We start from the raw sequence: 24,702 nt of genomic DNA, 5'->3' as shown, positions 1-24,702 counted from the left end.
TGCTGCGTGAAGGTTTGAACAGTGATCAGATCAGAATGATGAACTTGAACTGAAATAAATATAAAGAAGAGCCACTAAGAAGGTTAAAGAAACTGAAAACCTTAGGGTGCATGTACATGAGCACAGAAGCTGCTCCAACACACTGTAATTACAGCACATGGGAGCATGGTAATTAATTACCATGCTCCAGCAGCCTCCTGTGTCTCATCTCCACACTTAAAAATGGTGGCAGAGGCACTTGAACTAAAGCTCATTGAACAAACTTTAGTTCAAACATCCCCACTGCCATTTAAATGCAGGGATGCTGCTACATGAAATGCAGTGGCACTTTAATCAGAGAAGCTCAGGAGCTGCTCTAATTAAAGCACCGCTCCCCCACTCCCAGAGCATGTGTAAAAGTGCCCTTGTCCTTACAAGAAGGCATTAAAGAAACTTAGTTTAGTTTACCAAAACGAAGGTTGAGAGGGATTATAATACTATTTACAAATACAGTCATGAGGTGGATATCAGGAAAGGGGAGGAGGTATTTAACTTTCAAAACTAAATAACTACAAACTGGTTAAGAGCATGCTTAGATAGACATATTTTTATAATTTTCAAACTATTGTATGAGAACAGCTTTGGAATGGGCTTCCAAGCAAAGCAGTGGAGGCTTGGGAAATCTGTGGAGGGAATTCATAGATTGTAAGGCCAGAAGGGACCTCGGAAGATCATCAGGTCCAGCACCCAGCAGGAAAGATAACTGGGGGTCAAGTGACCCCAGCAAGGTAACTATCTAGTCTCCTCTTGAGGACTTCCAGGGTAAGTGATTGCACCAGCTCTGGAGGGAGCTTATTCCACAGTCTGGACATCCTGACTGTAAAGAAATTTTTCTTAATGTTTAGCCTGAACCGATCTTTCAGGAGTTTGTGGTCATTACTCCCGGTTTTCCCCTTGGGTGTCCTGGTGAACAGTTGTTCACTGAGCCCTTGATGTACTCCCCTAGTGTAGCAGTAAGCTGCTACCAGGCCCCTGCTCAGCCTTCTTTTCCTCAGGCTGAAGAGTCGCAGATCCCTCAGCCTTTTCTTGTATGGCTTGCCTTTTAAGACTGATCATACGGGTGACTCTTCTTTAGACTCTCTCAAGCTTGTCCACATCCTTGTTAAAGTGTGGTGCCCAGAACTGGATGCAGTACTCCAGCTGTGGTCTCACCAGTGTTGAGTAGAGCAGAAAAATCATCTCCTTGACTTTGCTGGAGATGCATTGATTGATGCATGCCAGAGTATTATTTGCCCTACTGGCTATAGCATCACACTGCCGGCTCATATTCATACTGTGGTCTATTATTACCCCCAGGTCCCTTTCATTCATGGTGCTAGTCAGTTTGGTGCCACCAAGCCTGTAGATGTGTTGGGGGTTGCTTGTCCCGAGGTGGAGCACTTCGCATTTCTCAAGGTTGACTTCATCAGGTTCCAATCCATCCAACTTGCTAGCCTGTTTAGGTCTGTCTGTAACTGTAGCCTATCTTCAACTGTGACCATGCTTCCCCATAACCTGGTATTGTCTGCAAACTTGGCCAGTGAGCTCTTCACCCCCACATAGTGGGATGGGGTAGGGAATTCCTGGACCAGTGGTTGGTACATGCCATGCTTCTTTCATCTGTATGCAGTCCCCATGTTGGGGTGAAGAGGTAACTTCAGGCGCTGATGTGCAGCTCTGCACTCTAACTCATAATGCTTCAGTGTCCCCCTGACCCAACAGACATTTATTGTTAGGTCAGGAGGATGGGAGATCAAGCTCCATTTTGGAGCTGATCCAGGAGGAACTGCCTGTCTGCAACCTCTCATCCCTAGCCTGCCCCTCCCCCAGCTCGCATGCTGCCTGCAGGATGGGAGTGGGGAGAAGGGGAGGGAGGGACCTCCAGGCTGGGGTTTCCCCAGCCTGAGCTGGAATGGGGGAGGGCGCATAGATTGAAGCCCCACCTAAGGCAGGGGACTTCAATCCGCATGCCCCTCCACTCCAGCTCAGGCTGGACAAATCCCAGCCTGGAGCTCCTTCTGCTTCCTTTCTCCCTCTCCTTTCCTGCAGATAGCACCAGGGTAGGGCTGGGCTACATCAGCCCATGCCTGATCAGCACAGAGACAGACAGAAGTTAATGAAGGTACTCCACTTTGGAGCACCTTCATCTGAACCCTCATACATATCGGTTAATTTGTTGCACAAGAGGGCACTTTTAAAGTGCTCTACAGCTGTGCACGTCTGTCAAGGCATGGCAGTACAATGCTTTCAAGGGACTGATCACGTAACAAATGTCACTTGTCAGCACCCTTTGTCTCTGTGTGGATAACAGAAATAGTAACATGCTTTAGGATATCAGCTGACCATCCATAGTAAAGCTGAATACGTCATAGTTTTCTGTGGGTTCTTCCCCCTATCCTTTCCCCCTATCCTCCAAAGCAGGAGTGGGCAAAATATGGCCCGTGGGCTGGCTCTGGTGCACCAGGCCATTTTGTCCAGCCCACAGGGCCCCTCTAAAATTTAGATAATTATTACCTGCTGGTGGCTGCCTGTCTGCAAGCTGACAAGGAGCCAGCAGCATAAGCCAACAGCTGCAGCAGCAAGCAGCTTGGGCTCTGGTTGCAACGCAACCAACTCAACTCCAACCTGTCCACCTTGCCCCACTCTGCTCACACCCCACAAAAGCTTCTGGAAACTGGAAGCTTCTGACTAACAGAGATTTCTGTCATAACAACCCTGTAGCTATTCCCCTGTGGTTTGTCCAAGAATTGAAATTCAGGTAAGAACAGGCCGGGGGGAGGCAGGTGGGGAACCACCAGCAATCACCTCACTCTGTGGGGCTTGCAGGACTCTGGCTCTGTGCTTCCATGTGCCACTCCTGGCTAGACTGTCAGGAGCACCGCATGGAGTCACAAAGCTGACCCAACCTGATGGCGCAGGACTTCCCATCGCTCTGGCACTCCAGTGTGCCACCGGGCATGCCCAGGGCAACTCCATGCCACATTGCATGGATCCTGACCATACAGCTGGGATTTGCATGCTGCCAGGAGGGGACAGGCTGGGCCAAGCTGGCTCCCTGCTGCGCCGCATGGGTCCCGAACATGCAGCCAAGAACTGCGTGCTGCTGGAACAGGATGGGATGGGCCTGGCTGAGCTGGCTCCATGCTGAGCTGTGCAAGTCCTGACTTTGCAGCCAGAAAGTGCATGCTGCAGTCAGGCTGGGCCGGCTCTGTGCCATGCCATGCAGGTCCTGACCTTGCAGCTGGGAACTGCATGCTGCAGCTGCAGTGGGCCAGGCTAGGCTGGCTCTGTGAAGCGCCATGCTGCTCCTGGCCTTGCAGCCAGAACTGCTCTGTGCCAGGAAGGGCCAGGCTGGCCCTATGCTGCCACCATATGGGTCCTGGACTTGCAGCTGGGAACTGAGCACTGCAGCTAGGACATGCCAGAAGAGGCTGGCTCCCAACCTCCCTCCATAACCCAACACACACCCTCTCAGACCCCCCACATGTGCTTCCACCCCCCAACCATAACACCATGTATACACAAACACACACACACACACACACCCTCCTACATACCTCACCCCCACCATACCTCCAAACACACTGACACCCTCCCACAGCCCCCACCCCTACCATACCCACCCCCACATCCTCCCACCCCAACCACATACCCCACACCTCTCCATACCTACCCCCACTTTCCCCCACACACCCCACCCAGCATACCCACACCCTCACACCCACTCCCCAACTACACAGTCCCCACATACACCTCCTTTTCCCCCCACACAATATACAAGGGTAAGAATGTATTTTGAGCTATTATACACTATGCAAAACACATAAATCAGGACCAAAATATTTTTAAAATTAAATTAAAATAAGTAATAGTAGATGTTTGATTTTTTTAGTATATGATTTGGGGTTTTTTTCCAGTTTCAAGATGGTAATCCCCCTCTCAAAAGGACAAGGGGAGGGACTTCCAGTGGCTAAGGTCAGGCGTTAGGGATGGGACTTCCAATACCAAGATGGCAACCAGGGAGCGGGGCACTATTCAAGGGGCAGGGCTACTCTTACAGCCCTCAACAGCTCACCAAAACCTGTTAAGCAGCCCTCCAGCCAAAATGTAATTGCCTACCCCTGCTGTAAAGCACTTGGAAAAGGAGGAGAGTTTTGACTTTGTATATGGGTGCTCCTGCCACCACTTTGAAAACTCTCAGACACAAAGCTAAAGGATTTTGTGCTCTTCCTTCCCAGCTTTTACCTGTGGCACACTATAAGGTGGATTTTGTTTGTAATGCGCTTTGTGGTTGTTAGGTGTGAGGGGTTAGAGTAGATTATTTTTAAGACTCTTCAATTACATGATCACTTGTAAAGATGGGGACTAGACTCAATAACCCAAGAAGACTCTATTTGTCTTACATTTCCACAGTCATCCCAATAGCTCTTCTGTGCACCTCATCCAGTTAATTTCATCTGTCTCAAACAGATGTGGCTAGAACTGTGCACAATATTCCAGTTGAGATCTCAATGACTTATACAATCTTCTACCTTTATTGGACATCTTGCCCAGGTCAATTTATAAATCTCAGTCTGTGGCTGACCAACTTGCCTAGATCTTTCTCTTCTCAACCATTTTCAATCGATGAGCCCCCAGCTTATGGAAGAAATTATTGTTAGTAGTCAGTAAGTTTATGATCTTGTACTCTGCACTGTTATGTTTCATCTGATTTCTATTACTCCAGTCCTCAAATTCATCTGGTTCTTCCTGTGTGATATTCCAGCCCTCCTCTGTATTGGTGATGCCTCCCAATTTTGTGTTGTCTGCAAATTGTATTAGTTGACTCATATTTTTATGCTAAAGTGATTAATAAAAAATATTTAATAAGATCAGTGCCATGACTGATCCATTCAGAAAATCCATTAATAAGCTCCCTCCAGCCTGACCTCTCCCTTATCAACACTATACATTGTGGTCTCCCCCCTTCAGTCATTTGTTACCCACTTTACAGTTCTTGTATCAATCCCCTCCTCTATAGTTTAACAACAATTCCCCAAACAGCACAATAGCAGATGATTTACTGAAGTCAGGCTGGTATTTTCAATGGCTGAGAAAATTCTCTCAGAAAAAAATAAGCCCAGTCAAAATGCGATTATACTTGGCTGCTTGTTGAAACAAGTTAACAAACTAAGCTACCGTATTTCTTGAGGAGCTCTTGGTCATGTTGCAATTTTATTACCATTAAAGAGCTGTTCATAGTCGGGTAGCTGAAAAAATCTTTTTGCAAAGGGGAATAACTATCTTCACTTGGTTAATAATTAATATATTCTCCCCTACCATGTCCTTTGACTGAAATCCAGTAGAATAGAAGAGTCCTATTTTCAACAGATTAAGGGCCTAGTCTTGGTATTTTTTAAGAGGGAGTTTGGCCACTGATTTCACTAGCAGCTGAACCCAGCTGCAAATATTTCCTGTTTTCTTTATCTACCTTGAATCATACCTCAAATTTTGAAACAAATGGTTTTAAAATCTAAGAATGCAACAATCCTATGCATCAAGAAAACAATGGCCTCCCATATTGTGTGTGCTCAGTACTAACCTAGCTAATCGTGCACTCTCCATTGTACTTTCTATTAACCGATGGCGGAGGGTGACTAACTCCAGGAGCCTGGAGAAGGAGTCCAGAATAAAGGTTTGTTTTCCTTTGCCTTGTTTCTTTTCTTCATCTGCTCCTGACTCAACTACAGACATAGCAATTTCTCTCACAAGGACAGGGTCGTCCACCAATACATCTGAAAATAACTGCAAGGGAAAGAAAGGGACAGAGATAGGTACACCTTTTATATAAACATGATCAAAATATATATAATCCTTTTTTCACTTTTTCTGGAGTACCTACAGTGACACAGCTGGTATGAGACTGGAGCCAGTCTTCCCTGGAAACAATCTGGTTCCCACTGAAATCAGTTGAGGTTTTGCCATCTACTTCAAAGGTAGCAGGACCAGGCCATTGACAGAGGATAGAAAACCTTAAACCCTAAATATGGCTTTGCTTCATGGTTTTAACAAAACCTGGCCCTTGGAACAGAAATGTTTTGTTCCAGTTCAGTAAACAAGGGCAGTAGCCCCAAGCACTGACTTGGAGGTGGAGCATAAAAATAACATCCACTGCTGCAGCCAGGAGTTACTGCTGCCCGGAGTGCTGAGCTGTTTTCTTACACCTCAGGCTTGTCATCATTAACTATCAAAATAATTAATATTATATTTTAAAATATTAATATGGTAGAGAGCTACCACTAGCAAATATTTGCTACTATATATATAAAGTCTTAAAAACACAACACTTGCAAAAATGTCAAAGGATATTGTATCACTAGTTCTGTAGTAGTCATAGTTAATGTAAATCTCTTATTCAGATTCATAAAACAAAATCTAGACTTTTGAGCATCTTGACAGTGCTCCAGTACTTCACTGTCAGTCATTTCTATACCTGAGTTAAGATTACCATATCTGAATTAAGGTTTTTAGCTAGCGTTAAAAACAATCTGCATAGCTGTAAAATAGAAGAGACATTACCAGGCAGTAGGGCCCTGAGAAAATTATGATTTCACAGACGGCGTGGAAACCATGGAATTCACCCCACATCACAGTTTTTAAGAATTGCAAGCATAGATGGCAGAAGGCCGGGGCTAATGGGGCTTATCCCCTTGAGATGTGGGGCAGCACAGAGGGCCACTGGGCAGCCCAGGCATGGGCTCTGGGCAGCTGCAGCAGGAGACGAGGGGTGCACCCAGACAGAAATGGAGCCTGCAGGCAGCTGGGATTGCAGCCAGATGGCGTGAAGAGCACTGCCCACCACAGCAGGTAAGTCAGGAAAGGGGAAGGGGAAGGGGCATGGGAGAGGCAGACTGAGGCCCCTGGCATGAGGAAGGGAGTGGTCCAGATGCAGGGGCAGGGGCAAATGGGGTCCCGGGGCAGGTCATGGGACACTTGGAGCCCAAGCGTCTTATCCAGGGATGGGGGGAGAAGGGGTGTCTTGCCACTATGCGCACCTTGGAAGAGGCCCAGAGGGCACAGGACCCCCAGATTTGTGTGCGGGGTAAAGGTGGGCTGCCGTTGGGGGCTGGGCTCTGTGCCCCACTGCCAGTGGCTCAGGAGCTGGCTCTGGGAGCCGGCAGTGGCAGGCAAATGGCATCACGCACAGCAGCTGGTACCCAGGGCAGCAGCAGTGGAGTGCAGAGCCCAGCCTGCAGCAGCAGCCCACCTTCACCCCACACACAAATCTGACCAGGCTCCAAGCATCCCACGAGCTGCCCTGGGGCCCCATTTATCCCAGCCTCTGCCCTTGTATCTGCCCCACTCCCTGCCTCACTGTAGGGGCCTCTCCTTCCCCTTCCCTGACTTACCTGCTGTGATGGGCAATGCTCCACACAATCCCAGCTGCCTACAGGCTCCATGTCAGTCTGTGTGTGACCCCCCCCATTCCCCTCCCACCACTGCAGATACCCAGAGCCCACACCCAGGATACCCTGCAGCCCTCTGTGCTGCCCCGAATTTGGAGGCGCTAAGCCCTGTTAGCCCTAGCCTTCCGCTGCCTATGGCTGTGTGCCTGCCTACTGCATTTACGCGGGTAAAGTATCATTTTTCACAGAATATTCACAAACCACCAGGACCCCTTTGCCAATATCAATGATAGTTCTGTGAATATTCCGTGAAAAGTAATACTTTACACATGCACGTGCCATGGATTTCCAACACGAAAGCTGCTGTATTCTCAGGGCCCTACCAAGCAGGGCTAACAGACAGCAAAATTGTAGAACAAAAGATAATCTGAAACATCAAGACCATTAAAAAGGAGTGTGTGTCATTAACACCTTAACAGGCATTATGGGAGATGATAATAGGCCATGAAGTCAATTGACTCTCAGAATTCTCTGAAGAGAAATGGGGCTTCCCACCCCAGGCAGTTGGTTTTAAAGTTTGGGTGGACCAGGAACCAGTTGTACCTCTGTACCCTCCTTGGATTCTCCCAAAAATAGCACCAACAAAATCTCAGTCCTCAAATAACCTTTTCAACCTGTAGAGGACCACTAATTGAACCTACATCTTTCTGAATTTGTGGGCTGTATAATAATTCCAGATTTTCCAAGGACAGCCATTCATCCAGCGCTAGCTGAAGTACTTTTTTATCTAGACTAGTTGCCTCGCTTGCTGTTTGTGGGCTACAGATGGTGTGGAACTCCTGGGAGAGGTGTTCAAGAGCTTTAGGGATTAGAGACACCAGGCCAAGAGAAGGGTGAAATTCCAGCAAATAAATGTTTTTCAGAGTAGGGCTGGAAAAAAAAAGGAGAAATTAAAATGGTGTTTTTCTGAGAGCATATTATCCCAAACCCTCCCATTTTGCATACATTGTCACATATTTGGTATACAAATCACCTTAACAAGCACCACTCAACCCCGTCTTCCTTACTACCTCCAAAACAAAAGCAAACAAAAAAACCTCCCACAATAATAGTTCTGGAATAAGTCTGGAATAAAAGTGGTATGTGTAAGGAAACAGTGCAATTATTCAATATGCAAGGATAAATACAACAACTTCAACCAGCCACACACTTCCATGATCAGAAACAAAGCAGCTCATCTGCACGTAAGAGAGTTATTACCAGGGATCTGGGTTTCCCATTTCCCATGGAAAAACAGAGTAAACCACAGATTTTACCTTTTACCAGAGGAAAACACAGATTTCTTGTTTTACCAGAGAAACCCATGGATTTTGCTGTTTTGCAATGAGCTCCCTGCAGGCTGACAGAGTTCCAGCCTGCAGGGACCTGAGAGGGAGCGAGAGGAGGGCAGTCAGGCAAGGTGCGTCATGTGCATATACATGCACATGGCCCCAAGCAGCCTGGAGAGCAGCTTCTGCAGGTAAGTGGGTGGAAGAGGGGGAGAGGGGAATTGAGGCCCCTGTAGGGAGGGACAGAAGGATCTGGGCAGTACATGGGGCTTGGGGCCCAGGGCCACAATGCATGGCTTCAGAGCCCCAGCAGGGAGCAGGACAGGGCCGCGGGTGGCTCATCTCAGGGAGGGGGAGAGCTGGCTCCCTGCTGCCTCACACACTCTCAAGGGGCAGGGGGACCCTTGCCCCACAGATCTGTGTGTGGGGTAGGCACAGGCTGCATGCTCAGGCTCCCACCCTGCTTCCGACCCTGGGGTCTCCACAGCCCAGCAGGCACAATCCGGCACGGCAGGGAATAGTGGAGCTGAGCAAGGATCTTCGTGTCACTGCAAGTTCCATGCTGCTTTGGCGACGTGTCCCCTGCACGTGCCACTGCTCTAAGGGGTGCAACCCCATGCCGCTGCTCTCACTGCAGCCCTGCATGCAACAGGTGCATTGCTAGGGCAGTGCAGAGCTTGCAGCAGTGAGCAGCTACTCTGTGCAGTTCTGCTGTTTCCTGCCTTGCCAGGTCACGCCCGCTGGGCTGCAGAGGCCCCGGGGGAGGGAAGCATGGTGGAAGCCCAAGCCCACAGCCTGCCCTGTGTACAGATCTGGGGGGCACGGGTCCCTCTTGCCCCCCAGGAGTGCATGCAGCGCCAGAGAGTCCCCCCCTCACCCCCCAGCCGAGCCTGCAGCAGGGGGGAGCAGGGGCAGGAAGCTGTGGACCTGGGTCCATAGCCCTAGCAGCTGGGGGCCTGGGGAACAGGGACTATGGATCGGAGGGCAAAGGCCGGGGGCCTGGGGAACAGGGACTATGGATCGGAGGGCAAAGGCCACCAGCAAGGCTGTGAAGGCTGTGGAGGGGAGGAGGGCCAAGGGGCTGTGGGTGGGGAGTGAGGGGCACCAGAAAATTAGGGGTAGCTGTGGGGGGGCTTTAATTTTAATCACAGATTTTGGGGATTTTATTAGATAATTTATGATTTTTTATCAGAGAATTTGTGATTTTTTTTTATCAGGGAAAACCAGGATCCCTGGTTATTACATAGGAACGTAACTACTACTTTTATCTGGCAAAGAAGGTAAAAAATAAAACTTCTCACGTATTAGCTGCCCCAGTTCATCTGCCTGCTCAAAATCAGATTACTACAATGTTCACACTCATCATGCTTAAACTAGAGACAATGATTGTAAAAATACCATAGTACAGCTAGAACATTACTAAACCTACAGATTAATGCAAATAGTGATCCTGAAATTAGAAAGGCATTACATAGTCCTTACAACTGGAAACATTCATTTTCCTAGAGGGTGTAAAACGAACAAACTAAATTCACTAACAGGAGTACCTTGTCGTGCTTGGTTAAATTTCTAGCAAATCAGAGTTAAATTTCTATCAGAACCTAATAGCCCACCAGGCTAGCGTGGTTAAGACGGTGATTCTCAAACTTTTTGAACATGAGAAACCTATTATTGGGTTCAAGACACTCCTCCATAACTTTCATGAATTGAATGGCACCCCATTTCAAACATTAATTATATATTCCAGGGCTTACCTTCTTACAAAAGGGCTATGCAATAGCCGGGGAGGGGGGGGAGCATCTGGTTTATATGCTTAGTTTATCTGCTTATCTCCTTATACCCTGCAGGCTCTGGCAGCACCCTGGGTGCCCTTGCATCCTAGTTCAGAATCACTGGCTTAAGGCATGCCAGTTTCTATAGCCAGCTACACAGAAGGGAATGATTATCACATCGAGCCACCATTTACTCCCCAGCTTAAATGATTGGGCTCCCATTTACAGCTGGGTCAACTAATAGAGGAGGGACTTTCAGCACAAGTCTGAAGTAAGGCTTTACCTCATGCTTCTAGAGCTGCTTTGACTGCTCTGCTACCACCACACATCCCTGTGGCTCACAGGGTGTGTTAAACCACATATTTCCTGAGAATCCATTTTTTGTTACAACACCTTTCCTAAGGCAGCTACTATTTAGGATCCATCACCTTGGAAGCCAGGCTTCTTGCGGCGGGGATGCAGAGAGATTTTACTGATAAACAAAAATACTTTACAGAAGCTAGAACAGAACATTTAATTTCAAGACAACTGACCCTATAAAATTACTTACAAATGGCTGTTAAGAGAGATAAGTTGCTTAGCAATTATGTTAGGGGGGAGTCCAAATTCACTGATGCCACCTTTCTGACCTTCTCGCCAAATTTTGTAAACATATTCCCGCTGGGAGTCAATCTGAAAATCATCAATAAGCAACAGTAGCAGGACACATTCAAAACAGACCTAAAGAAACTTAAGGAAAAAATATTCTTTGCATGCAAATATTATTTACTTAAATACAAGCTGCATTCAGTTTAGATTATTTACATAGATAAGTACAAAGAGCAAATTAGACCTAGTATAAAATCACAGAAATATAAGGCTGAAAAGCATCTCATGAGGTCATCTAATTCAGCCCCCTGATCAAGGCAGGATTCACCCCTGTCTAAATCCCCTCAGCCAAGTGTTCATTTAACCTGCTCTTGAAACTTCCAGGGATGAAGACTCCACAACTCTTCATTAAAGCTACTGTTCTATTAATTTAGTTCTACTAGAGCAGGATGTTGATGATGCATCTTCTTTTATTGTGCCCCAAAATGCTAGAAATAGCAGTGCCATGTCCTTAAAATAGGCTCAGCCACGTGGTGACCACAAAGGACTCCACAAACAGTCAACAAACTTTTCAACTGCAGATTAGGAAACTGAAGCTGAGAGAAAGGAAGTGATTGGTGCCAAGACATACAGGTAGTGCATGGCAAAGCTCAAAGTAGATGGCAGAATTTAAACTTTTCAGTGTTGTGGTTTAATCTCACAGACCTTCTGCTTGCTCTTCATGGTTATAACATACTCCATTGAAGTGAGTAGCCCTGAGACTAGAAAAAGTCTATAAACTTAAATGGAATATGCCCTTACCTAAACTCAGTGTATGCAATGGTCATTAACTATAGCAACCAATTGCATCCAGCTTTCTGCACCTTATTAATGCTTGCTTCCTTACTTCCCAGAGAATGTCTAAAGCCTTCAACTGCACCCCTGAAATTAGGACCAAGTCATTTCAGGACTACTTTAGACATCTTAAAATTGATGACTCCTCATCAGTTTCAGCACTTATGCAGTTGAACTGACTCATTCAGATTCCACTTGTACTGAATTTCCAATTGTGCTGGATTGTATCAAATTGAAACCGATTTCACATTTTACATGTTATATAAAGCCCTACAAGTTTCCCACCATTTGTTTTGTGACTGAAGGAAAATCTCAGCTTTCTGCTCTTGAAGGCATTAACATTTATGAAGCCCCAGCCAGCTTTCCAAGTTAGCCTGATACTAACAAACATAAGCCTAACTAATACAAATATCCCAAACCTATATAAGGCACATCTGAAGGTTTCTAGTAAACTGAAGTTATCAATTCCACCCTCCTGTGCTCCCAGAGGATACATTATAAATATTACCTACTTACATGCTGGTTGACTATATCCCTCACCAGCTGCAGGTGAAGCCTGAGGCAGATGCATTCATCTTTGTAGGTGCTGACAAAATAGCCAAGTCGGAGATCAAACCGTGGGCGTTTATACATTATGTCAATTATAGCTTGGGCCAAAGCAAATCTTTCTTCTGCATCAAGAGCATGCTGATAAGCTTCAAAATAAGCATCTAAAAGCTGAATGCATATTCAGAAGTGAGCATAAGATAGAATTCATTTTTCTTTTCATTTGTTCTTTGCTGTTAAAGAGAGATTTAAATCCAATGGAAGAGCTTCCAGAACAGATCAGACCTGCTGGCCTGACTGGCTTGGTATTGTCTCTGACAAGTGCCAGTCCCAGATGCTTCAGTGGAAGGTACAAGAAATATCTAAACAACAGAACAACACGTCTCCCTGAGCTATTTCTTCCAAATCCCAGGGAGTTAATGTCTGGTTTGTGTTTTAAAACATGGAGGGTTTATCCCCCTTATACACTTCAGGGGGAGGAGAAATGGATCCTCTGACATACAAATGAGAATATTCTTTTTTATATTAAACATCCATTTCTCTTTCACATTATTTCCGTTTACAGTATTTCTTCCTCAGCAGGACCAAAACAATACTATTCTGTTACAAAGCTCTATGGCCATGCTGGCCCAAAAGCACCCAACTCACCTGCAGACTCCACACATTCCTGTGGCAATGGCTATCACCTGGATTTTATGTTTTTAAAGTATCATGCTATCAGCCAATATTAAAAAAGTGCAAACACTCAACAAATCATCCACATGTATCCCTGTCCTCCTCCCAGAGGTTGAAAAGCTTGCCTGTCATTTACATGAGGATATAACTGTTAGAACGCATCTGCATGCTAAGTACAGACCAGATACGGCACCCAAGTACAAACACGCACAGACTCTGACACAGTGGTAGTACTTTCTATTTAGATAGAATTTGTTTTTGGAGAAGGGATGGGGAAATACAAGTTCCTGACACCATTATTTCTAAAGAAAGTAACCAGATACAGGAAGACAGAATTTAAATCTGGGGAATTTTGCAGAAACTGAGATGCACCCACATTGCCATACATGTTTCAAAAAACAAGCAAGTTTGTGAAGAATGGAGAGGTAAAAGAAAAGGGATGATTTTGAACAGCTAAGGGATTAGATTATGACAGAAACAATTACTTCTCTGACTCAGATGCGACTGACCTGAATGGTTCTGGTTGCCGCAAATGCAAATATTGAGCAATTAACCATAAACAACTTCTACAGTAACTAAGCTGCCTCAGCTTTAAAACAAAAGGCACTATTGTTTTCTCATTTAGAAGGACTTTTGCGCCTGTTGGAAGCTTTGGGTGTCTATTGGCAAAATAAGGGAGACCCACTTCCATTTTGTTTCATCTCAGAGCATAAAAGCTATCCAGAACATACTTCTAAACATCGTTATTTATTTTTATCCTCATGCTAGAGATTGCCTCAAGCAGAATATCAATCAAGGCTAGCACGTTTTTGGAAGTTACTGTGTTGTTGCTCTAGAGCTTTTCACGAAGAAAAATAAGTTCCCATGCACAGAATTTTTCTTTGCCTAAGTTAAAAACAAAACCGGAGGCAGTTCTAGAGGCATAATGCAGTTACATTACAGTGGAAATAGAAAGCTGTCAGGATAATGAGAGAGTGACTGAGGCAGAGAACTGGACACACACACACACACACACACACACTCTCTCTCTCTCTCTCTCTCTCTCTCTCTCTCTCTCTCTCTCTCTCTCTACCACAATGTCAGAAATGGCGTAAGAGTATTTCCATAGTTGAATAAAACCATATGCAATAAATAGAAAAAAACTCTGAAACCAACTCCTCCTTGAATGGTACACACCTCCCACAATTCCCTCTTTACTATTGCTGTTGTAGAAAAAGGATGGTGTCCTGGGACTAAAAACGAAATGTATGTGACCATTTCACAAGTGAGAAGGGCCGAATGGCCATCCTGCTCCACTCCTGAAGCGACCACTTACAATCCCTTACACTGGGCTCCAGGCATTAACAGCCCAAAACTATTACCACCCCCACGTACATAAAAATAGTTAGGTCATCGTTCTCCTTTCTTCTTAAACTCTGATCTAACTTTTCATCCAGACTGCAAACATTTGGGTAAGGAACTCTGCATGCATCCGCTTGCATTTGATGCCTTACACCTTCTTGCAAACTTCTGGTACTTCATTTTCTGTTTTTCCAACAGCCTTAGTGAACAGCACACTTGCAGACCTACTTTAATGATGGCCTGTGAGTATATGGCAAGCAAGAGGACAGTTTAAATCAATCCAGCCAGCAAATTTGCCAAGAACTTGATACCAGCTTTTGCACTAATCCATGGCATTTTGTTCACTGATTGATTTAGCAATGGCCAAGGGATGCAAAACAGGAAACATCCATGGAACAATTACAGATACCACCTCTTTTATATTCTCCAACTTCACCAATAATAGTAGGTTGTCATTGGTGTGCATTTCCATTTGGAAAGAGTACTAAAAAATAAATTTAATAAGCAGAGGACATTATCCAAGCTGTAATAATAGCTTTCAGAGTTCATTCATCACAAGAAAAAAATCAAATGTACCTGGCATTTATTTTCTAACAGAGTGGTCTCACAAGTCCAGAGGTCAAGCAGCACAGCAAATCGATCCACAGATGCATGAGCCCAGCCTAGAAGGTTGCTGTCACTGGGCTGACTGCCGCACATTACATGGCCTAAGAACAAAAGAAGAACAGTGCAGTAAGTTTTCTTCCACAGAGCATCTATATTAGATGCCTATTAACTTTGTTTTAAGGCCTTCTATTAAAGAAGAGGGAGAGAGAGAAAGCAGTTTCTCATGATACAAGAGGTTATTCCTACACAGGTTTCCCCTCTATAAACTCTCTTTATTTTCGCTACAACATCTCTACAAAGACCATGTAAAACACTCTCTGGATAACCTCTCATTCAAGAAATGAAAGCTGCATCTAAATGGGAAGAAATAGAAATGAGCGTAAATCCTGGCAAATTCAATGTAAAAATAGAATAAGGCAAACCAAAACCAAAAAAAATTCAAGGAGCAACTTGCTAGAGACATAAACCATAATATTATTAAAGGGGTGTAGGCTATAGCTGTGTTGGTCTAAGGACATAGGCAGACAAGTTTCTTTGGGTAAATCTGATATCTTTTATTAAACCAACTCAAACAGTTGGAAAACTTCTTAGCAAACTTTTGGGTTTAAATACCTTCATCAGGCTGAGGAAGTATCTGCAGTTGGTGGATCCAGATCTTCCTGGATCATTCCAGCCTGATAGGGACATTTAAACCCGAAAGCTTGCTAAGAAGAATTTTTCCAACTATTTGAGTTGGTCTAATAAAAAATATCAGATTTACCCAATATTATTAAATGCATTTGAAGGAGGAAGCTTGGCAGGGAGTTGACCGGGCCACTGGATAATCATGGAGTAAATGAGCCACTTAAGGAGGATACGGCCACTTCAGAAAGAACTGTATGAATTCTTTGCATCAGTCTTCACCATGGAAGACTTCAGGAAGATTCCCATGCTGGAGCCACTATTTCTAGGGTACAAATAGGTAGAACCAATTCAAACTGAGGTGTCAGTAAATGGGGTCATAGAGCAAACTGATAAACTAAGCAGTGGCAAATCACCAGGACCAGATGGTACTCACCCAATTCTCCTGAAGGAGCTCAAACTTGAAATTGCAGATTGACTGATTTTAGTATGTAGCCTATCACTAAAAACAGCCTCTAAGCCAGAGGACTAAAGGGCAGCCAAAATAACATTTTTACAGTGTTTGATCCAGTGAACTACAGACCAGTGAAGCTAACTTCTATTCCTGGCAAATTGGTAGAAACTACAGTATAAAAGAGGTTTGTCAGATAAACAGGACTTGCTGGGGAAGAATCAACATGTCTTTCATAAAGGGCCACACCTCACCAACCTAGTAGGGTTTTTTCAGGATATTAGAAGCACATGGATGATACAAGGTATTTGGACTTTCAAAAAACTTTTGACAAATTCCCACACTAAAGATTTTTAATTAAATGAGGCTGTCATTAGAAAGAAAGTCCACCTCTGGATCGGTAATTAGCTAAGGCACTTGGGAAAAAGATCATTTGGGTTGTACCTGCATGATAATGGCCTCTCTGATACTAATCAGGAAAGAGATGTTGGAATTGCACTGGATACTGCTCTGAACATATAGGTGATGCATGGGGGTGCACCCTGGAGCCCATTCAAGACCCTGGCGCAGTGCTGGGGTCAGGACCATCAACCAGCAAGCTGTGTTGGTATTATCTCTGTGGTGCATTCAGATGATTACTAAACACATATTCATTCAATCTGGAGATACTCCTCTCCTAAAAAGGCCCAACTTTGCTATGATATAATTGTATTTAGCATGTGTTTATTGCTTGAATGCATAGACACTTGTGCTTAAGTGCAGCTAAAGCATCCTAAGTGTAATTTGCAAAAAAGACCCCAAGTAACCTGTTCCAATGATTAACCATCCTCATAGCAATAAAGTTCTTCCTAATATCCAACCTAAATTTCTGCTGCTGCAATTTAAGTGTTGCTCTTTACCCTGTTCCCTGCAGCCAAAGAACAGTCTATACCCTCCTCTTTATAACCCTTCAAGTATTTGATGACTGCTACCAAATCCCCTTAACAAACAAAAAGAAGTTCTTTTTCGCACCGTGTGTGATCAGCTTGTGGAACTCATTGCCACCATATATTGTGGAGTCTGAGATTTTAACCAGGTTCAGCAGGGAACTGGATGCACTCATGGAGGATAGGTCCATCAGTGTGTATTTAAATATGACAGTAAGGAGTGCAACGTCAAAATGAGGATTTCTGAGGTCTCTGAATACTAGAAGCAGTAAGAACAGAGGGGCCCCAAGATGTCTAATAAAGTACCCCTGACAGTCTGCGAGAAGATTGAATGTTTAATTCTCTGCTTCTTCAACCCAGAGTTTAACAAAAACCTGTTCAATGAAAACCTGCTTGTGTAGCTCATAATGCTCCTGGCAGGGCAGAGAGCTCTTTATACTACTGGAGCAATGCACTGCCTTGTTATTAGAGGGTTTCATTCATAGTTAGTTTAAGACATCGTGCAATGATTCCAGCTGCATGGCCACATTTTTTACTTCCAAATAAATTCAAAGGTAAATTCAAAAGATATCTTTAAGCCTCAAATTGTCTGCCTGATTAGTTTTGCTTATTCTCCATTTGGAAATGGCACCACCCATAAGTTTAAAGATTAAGGTTGGTTTGACAACAAAAGGTAAGTCAAGCAAAATGACTGGAAATAGTTAATCACTAGTCCGAAAATCAGTCCTAGTTTCAGAGGGTAAGACTACACTGACTGCCCTCAAGGTACCTTGCAATAAGGCAATTACAAAATAAACTACTTAGAAGGGGAAATGTTTTTATCCTGTTTCAAACCCTTCCTCCCACAAGACTATTTGTCGCAATAGATGCAATACCAATTTCATTTTGTATGCTGAAAATATACAAAGTGGTCTGAAGTTTTGTTTCTGAGAGTAGGTTCTGAGTGGCTCAAGGTGCACATAATGCAGCTGGTAAGGTAGCTCAGCTGTTTTGCGAGAAGGAAACTTCCTCCATTAGCTTCACCCCATGTTCCCCCATAAGTTCCCAGAAGTTGCACCTTTTCACCCTCAGACCATTGCAGTTATTTTTCTTCCATTAATAGAAGGGGCCTACCCAATTTGAGGAGGTAGCCAGCCAATTGCATGGGCAGATTGCGGGGCTGGCCACCATTTTTATGGGCTTATCATGGCGGGCCCCACCCCACACCTCTTTTTTGCTCAGGGTCCCCAGCAGCCCTGCCCCCTACCGCTAACTGGTGGAGAAGGCTGTCCATCATATGGCCCCATCCTCCCTGCTGATTGGCCGAGGGCCGTCTGTCATGCAGCCCCACCCCTTGCTGCTGATTAGAGAGGGCAAGTCCTGTCAGCCAGTGAGCAGCAAAGGGCAGGAGCAGCAGTCATCTTGCCTGCTCACCTTCATGCCAGCAGTCCCCCTCCCCTCTTCCCCCGCAGTGGGCTGCATGGCCAGGAGGACTGCTGGCTCCCACTGGGGAACCAGGATTTTATTTTTAATAAGTTTTTTTCCCCACGAGTTTTACGGAGATCACCTGATTTCATGATTTCCACAAAATCATGATTTGAGTAGGTCCCTAATTATTAGCTATCCCCTCTCCATCTAATGCAAGAGTGTCAGATGTATGCCTATGGAGGTATGTTATCTGGCCCATGGGGCACCACAGGGGCTGAGAATTCAGGAGTGGGGCACACAGAAGCAGAGATGGGAGGAAGCAATAGCTGTATTAACCCCTACATCATTGCCATGTGCCCTGCCACCACCAAAATATCTGGATCCAACTAACTCATGAGGAGCCCCACAGTCCAGATCCAGCCTGCAAGGAGGGGTGCATTTGATACCCCTGTTCTAATGGATTACTGGTAAATACTTTTAACGACACTGTGTTGATGGAACACTAGCAATACGTGCTGAAATGCCACAGCAATGGCTCTGGTATGAAGATGGATAGAAGTGCTAAGAAAGACTCCAGATGGTTACCCAGAAGAGAGATCTGTATAAACAGCATCTACAATCACATTTCAAGAACTCATAGCTTGGAAACAGTAAATCAAACTGGACTTGTGCTAACCACACTTATAGTTTTACAAACATCTTACTTTTCTCTTTCTCAATGTACTGGCTTGCTATAAGCAGCAGCTGGTTTTCAAGCTCTTTCAGGTCCTTTAAAGCTAAGTCATACATGATGTAAGCCCCTCGCTGGTCCTGTGTGTGAATGCATCCATCTTCTGCAGTGTAAAAGTCATCATGGTTTTCCACCTCCAAAAACTCCATGAACTTTGCACTGTGGACCTGTGCAATAGCAAATCCCAAGAGATATTATAAAACTTGTTGTACCACAAGTCCTGAGACACTTTACACATCTAGGAAAAGAAACAAGCTTTAAGCAGGCAGTCTACAAGTTTAAAGAACAACAAAATAAAAAATACACATTTTCTTATTTATTGTTTCCTTGTCATCTTTCCTAATCAAGCATTACTTTGTTGAGTAATGGCTTCTGTGATTTAGATAGAAGCTGCAGACAGGCAAAGATTTAGCAATCCTTGACTGAGTTATGAAGGAACCTATTGATTGAGATGCATACGGAGTATACTGATTTCTAATTTGTTGGCATTCTAATAATAGAATAGTTTGACATTAATTTATGGGTCTTATTTCTCTAAAATCAGCCTCATTTTTAAAAGAACTGGCTACATTATCTATCATGACACTGTATCTCTAGTCAATATTGATCAATAATATCCCTGGCATACACTTCCTACTGAACAAATTAGAGTAGTGCTGGCTGTCAAAGCAGTATGAGTTCCATGTAAAAATTCCTTAGTTTGGAATAAGAGTCCACATAAGGATTTAAACCAGTATAAAACTATAGCAATATATCAACTGGAGTATAATTAGACCCATACAATGATAGTGGTAAATCTCCAAGCATAAACTAGTCCTTAATATAACTATAGCAATGCAAACTCTTCTTTTTAAAAAAGAACATAGCTGCTGCTGTATTTACTTGTTATCTTTTTCTTAGACAATGCCTGTTCTTCCTTTCCATGTGATGTACATCTTCTTTTCCTACAACAAATACACTCTGATCACCAGACATGGCCAAGCATTGTCAGAAAAAAATGGCCTTGGGAAGTGCAACGGTAACGAGCTCCTCCTACTAAGGAAATGTGCTAAACACAACCTTCGCATCACCAACACAGTCTTCTGCCTGCCAAACTGCAACAAGGCATCTTGGATACACCCATGCTCCAAACACTGGCTTCTTATTGATTAGATCATCATCAAGTAAAGAGACAGACAGGATGTCAGAATGACAAAGGACATCAGAAGTGCAGAATGCTGTACTGACCCCAGGCTCATAGTCTCCAACCTGAATATCTGGATACATACTAGTAGATGACCACAAGACAAAAAAGCACCCAAAAGCTCAATGTCTCCAAACTGAAACAGGAGAATATGAAAAAGGCATTTGTTGAAGAATTGTGCAGGCAACTAATAAGAATGTGAACTCCAATAACACTGAGGAAAATTGAGCATCCTTCAGAGATGCTGTGTACTTGGCGGCATCCAATACCCTTGGTCCCACCACATGTAAACATCAAGATAGGTTTGATGAAAACAATACTGACATAGGGAGACTACTGAATGAGAAACATCAGCTCCATAAGGCCCGTTTAGAAGACAGCACTTCAATATCCAAGAAGAAATGTCCAAAGCAAACTCAGAGAGATGCAAAACTCATGGCTGAGCAACAAGGCAGATGAGATTCAGTCCTACACAGACAGGAAGGATATGAAGAACTTTTATAATGCTCTACAAGCCATGGTCATCATCAGGAACATCTCCAATACTGAGTGCTGATGGCACCATGATGCCCATTGACAAAGGAAAGATATTGCAAAGATGTGCAGAACACTTCAACAACATCCTCAGTCAACAATCATCTATTAGTGAGGACACAACTGATTGACTGCCCCAGGTAAACATTAACATACCTCTTGCTGATCCTCCAAGGCTGACTGAGATTGTGAAAGCAATTAACCTGTTGTCAGATAGCAAAGCACCTGGAGCCGATGCCATACCAGCAAAGGCCTACAAGGCTGGAGGCTTTCACATGGCTCTGAAACTGACTGAACTCTTCCAATCAATGTGGACTCAAGAAATTATACCCCAGAAGTAAAAAGATACGTCTATTTTCTACTGAACAAGGGCTCCTGCCTGACAGTCAGTGTGGCTTCAGGAACAGACACAGGATCATAGACATGGTGTTTGCAGCTCATGAACTTCAGGAGAAATGCCAGGAACAAATCTCCAACCTGCACATGATCTTCACTGACCTAACAAAAGCATTTGATATAGTCAGTTGGGTAGGAGGGGAGGGAAGCTTTGGAAGATCTCGGCAAAATTTGATCTCCAAGAGAAATTCATTACAACAGTTCAGCAATTCCAAGACGACACACTTGCTTGCACTGTGGATGATAGTAAGTCATTTGAACCATTCCCAGTCACCAGTGGAGTCAGGCAAGGTTGTGTGGTGGCCCCAACCTTCTTCTGTTGGATGTTCTCTGCCGTGCTTACAGACACCTTTTGTGACTGTGACACTGGGATTGACAGTAGATACTAGACTGATGGCAAGCTCTTCAACTTGTGGACGCTACAGGCAAAGATAGCTTTACAGGAAGTGACTGTTCATGACATTCTGTCTGCTGACGACTGTTCCCTGAATGCCAAATTTGAGTCCAATATGCAACAGAATATGGACCATTTCTCTTCAGCTTGTGACAACTTCGATCTCACAATCAACACTAAGAAGACAGAAGTGATGCACCAGCCTGCACCAGGAAAACCTTATGTAGAGCCTACCATCACAGTGAATGACCAAACCTTCCAGGCAGTGGACAAGTTCACCTATCTCAGCAGTACACTGTAATGTGCAGTTCACATCGATGATGAAAACAATGCCACAAATTGCCAAAGCAAGTGTGGCCTCCAACAGACTACATGCAAATGTGTGGGAGCACAAAGGCATCAGTCAACAAACTAAACTGAAGGTCTACAAAGCCATTGTGCATGTGAAACCTGGATGGCGTACAGGTGCCACGCTATGAAGCTGAACCACTTCCACATGGGCTGTCTGAGGAAACTGATGATGATAAAATGGCAAGACAAAATCGAAGACACTGAAGTTCACACATGGGCAGGCATTCCAAGCATCCACACTCTGTTGATGAAATCACAGATGAGATGGGCAGGCCATGTCACCAGAATGTCAGATGAGCAACTGCCAAAGAAGATCTTCTACAGTAAACTACAGAAGGGAAAGTGCTCTCACAGAGGCCAAAAGAAACATTTCAAGGACTCTCTTAAGTCATCCTTGAAATGTTTCAACATTGACCCAAAGTCTTAGGAAAATCTTGCTCATGACAGTTGTACCTGGTGAAGCCTCATCCATACTGGAGCTACAGTCTGTAAGTGGAGAACTACTGAGGCAGAGCAGAAGCCCGAACAGCATAAATCTCATAGCAGCAGAACGTTCACTGTTGATCAAGCCACCCAAAGGGGCATCTCTTACTCAGTGTGCCACAGAGGGTGCATCCAAACAAACATACACATGTTTTGTGGTGCCTCAAGGGCTTTTTTGCCACAAAACACACATGGCACACATAAAAAGGTTCTCCAAACTGCATATTTGCAGCATGGAGCCAAAATTAGATGCCAGGAAATCCCAATACCCTAAAAAAAACAGTTTAAAAAAAGCAGGGCAACATACATGGTTGTAGCATGCAGTGCCTGAAACTGGATCCTGGCCAGCCAGAGCCACACTACAGCTGCCAGTCAGGCTTCATACGGCTCGATCGCCACCACTGCAGCCCCAAGAGGCACAAGCAGAGGCAGTGGCTCTGGCATTGCAACATCCTACAGCCATTTCTCTGGGTCTCTTAATCTGCTGCATCTCTCTTGCTGCCCTTCATCCAAATAGACCCTCCCTAGCAAACTCGCCTGTAAGCTGGTCTGTTTAGTGCTCCTTGGTCCCAAAAGGTTGCTTTTTCCCTGCTTCCTCTCACCAAGCTTGAAGGCTTCCCTTCAAAGTGAAGGGGCAGCAATCTGACCTGAGAACTGTTTGCAAACTGCCTTCCCTATTTACTGCCCCTGTTAGCTCACACCCTGGTCACTTGGGGTGTAATGTCCCTTCCCCCCCCACAATTAGAAAATGCTGAGGTCTGGTTTTTGGTTCAAAGGAATTGTACATTTAGAAGCTTGAAGTAATTAACATTAAAAAAATAAAAATTATTTGAAGGAAAAAAAAATTGAAATAATAAAAATGAAATATTCTGGTTGATCCAAACCAAAATTTTCCAGGCTTCTTTCTTTCTTTCCAAATTTGGGATTAGAAAAATGTCAAAATTTAAGTTTCTTATCCAACTCTAATGCAAACCCTTATGTGAGCCACACCATTTAAGTGATCTTATAAGGTGTCTCTTAAGTAACAAAGAGTCAATATTTCAGACAAATAAAGAACATATAATTTACTCAGTGTGTCTGAGAAACACAAGATAGCATGCTATGATACTGCATCATAGTTTTATCAGGATGAATTTGGGATAATGCATTGTAAATAATACAGCCACAAACAAATGATACAGCTCATCCCAAACAGGTTTTAAATAGTATTTGTGGTTATGTATTTTTTACATTACAGCAGGAAGAAAAACACTCTTTTACCAAAGTTTGAAAAGGCTTGTGAATTTGTTGGAACTACTTTTCCAGTGTGCAAAGGTAACTATCTTAGTCATATCATTCCAACCACAAAGGCTTCAGGGGATGATTCAAAAACTAAAAATGAAACAAATATATTTTAGAAATCTCCAGAAGTGACATCAACAGCCTTTCATACATCACAATGTCATTGTACTAATGGCTGGCATCTCAGGTGCTTCAAAGCTAGAAGAAAACACTGAGAGTCCTATTAGAAAGCGTTTCATAGTTTCATAGTAGCTAGAGTCGGAAGGGACCTAGGTAGATCATCTAGTCCGACCCCCTGCCTTAGCAGGAAAGAGCACCGGGGTCAGATGACCCCGGCAAGGTGCTCATCTAACTTCCTTTTAAAAATCCCCAGGCTGGGAGCCTGCACCACTTCCCCTGGAAGCCGGTTCCAGGCCCTAGCCACCCTGACTGTGAAGTAGCGCCTCCTAATATCTAATCTAAACCTACCCTCCGCCAGCTTGTGACCGTTATTCCTGGTCACTCCTGGCAGCACACGGGGGAACAGGGACTCCCCCAATACCTGCTGATCCCCCCTGACCAGTTTGTAGCAGGCCACAAGGTCCCCCCTTAACCTTCTCTTGTGGAGGCTAAACAGGTTCAGGTCCCGCAGCCTCTCCTCATAAGGCCTGCCCTGCTGACCCCTGATCATACGAGTGGCCCTCCTCTGGACTCTTTCCATATCGTCCACGTCCCTCTTCAAGTGTGGCGCCCAGAACTGGACGCAGTACTCCAGCTGCGGCCTGACCAGTGCCGCATAGAGGGGGAGGATTACCTCCCTGGACCTGCTCAAGATGCATCTGTGGATGCATGACAGGGTACGGTTGGCCTTCT

The 24,702-nt window shown here is 44.5% G+C and overlaps 1 protein-coding gene across 1 annotated transcript in view; it reads right to left on the bottom strand.

Moving 5' to 3' along the window:
- LOC149873015 (uncharacterized) overlaps positions 1-24,702 on the bottom strand; it is a 148,494-nt gene that overhangs the window by 82,016 nt on the left and 41,776 nt on the right. Inside the window, exons 15-20 of the mRNA XM_090031419.1 lie at positions 19,203-19,395; positions 15,064-15,194; positions 12,442-12,642; positions 11,054-11,175; positions 8,105-8,333; positions 5,600-5,802 (exon numbers count right to left, since the gene is read on the bottom strand). Coding sequence (XP_089887545.1) covers positions 5,600-5,802; positions 8,105-8,333; positions 11,054-11,175; positions 12,442-12,642; positions 15,064-15,194; positions 19,203-19,395 — 1,079 coding nt within the window. The remainder of the gene's footprint in view (positions 1-5,599; positions 5,803-8,104; positions 8,334-11,053; positions 11,176-12,441; positions 12,643-15,063; positions 15,195-19,202; positions 19,396-24,702) is intronic.

The sequence above is a fragment of the Crocodylus siamensis genome, chromosome 1 (genome assembly GCF_052110815.1).
Source record: "Crocodylus siamensis isolate JL-2025a chromosome 1, ASM5211081v1, whole genome shotgun sequence".
Classification (NCBI taxonomy): Eukaryota; Metazoa; Chordata; order Crocodylia; family Crocodylidae; genus Crocodylus; species Crocodylus siamensis.
This window is presented reverse-complemented; position numbering and strand designations above follow the sequence as displayed.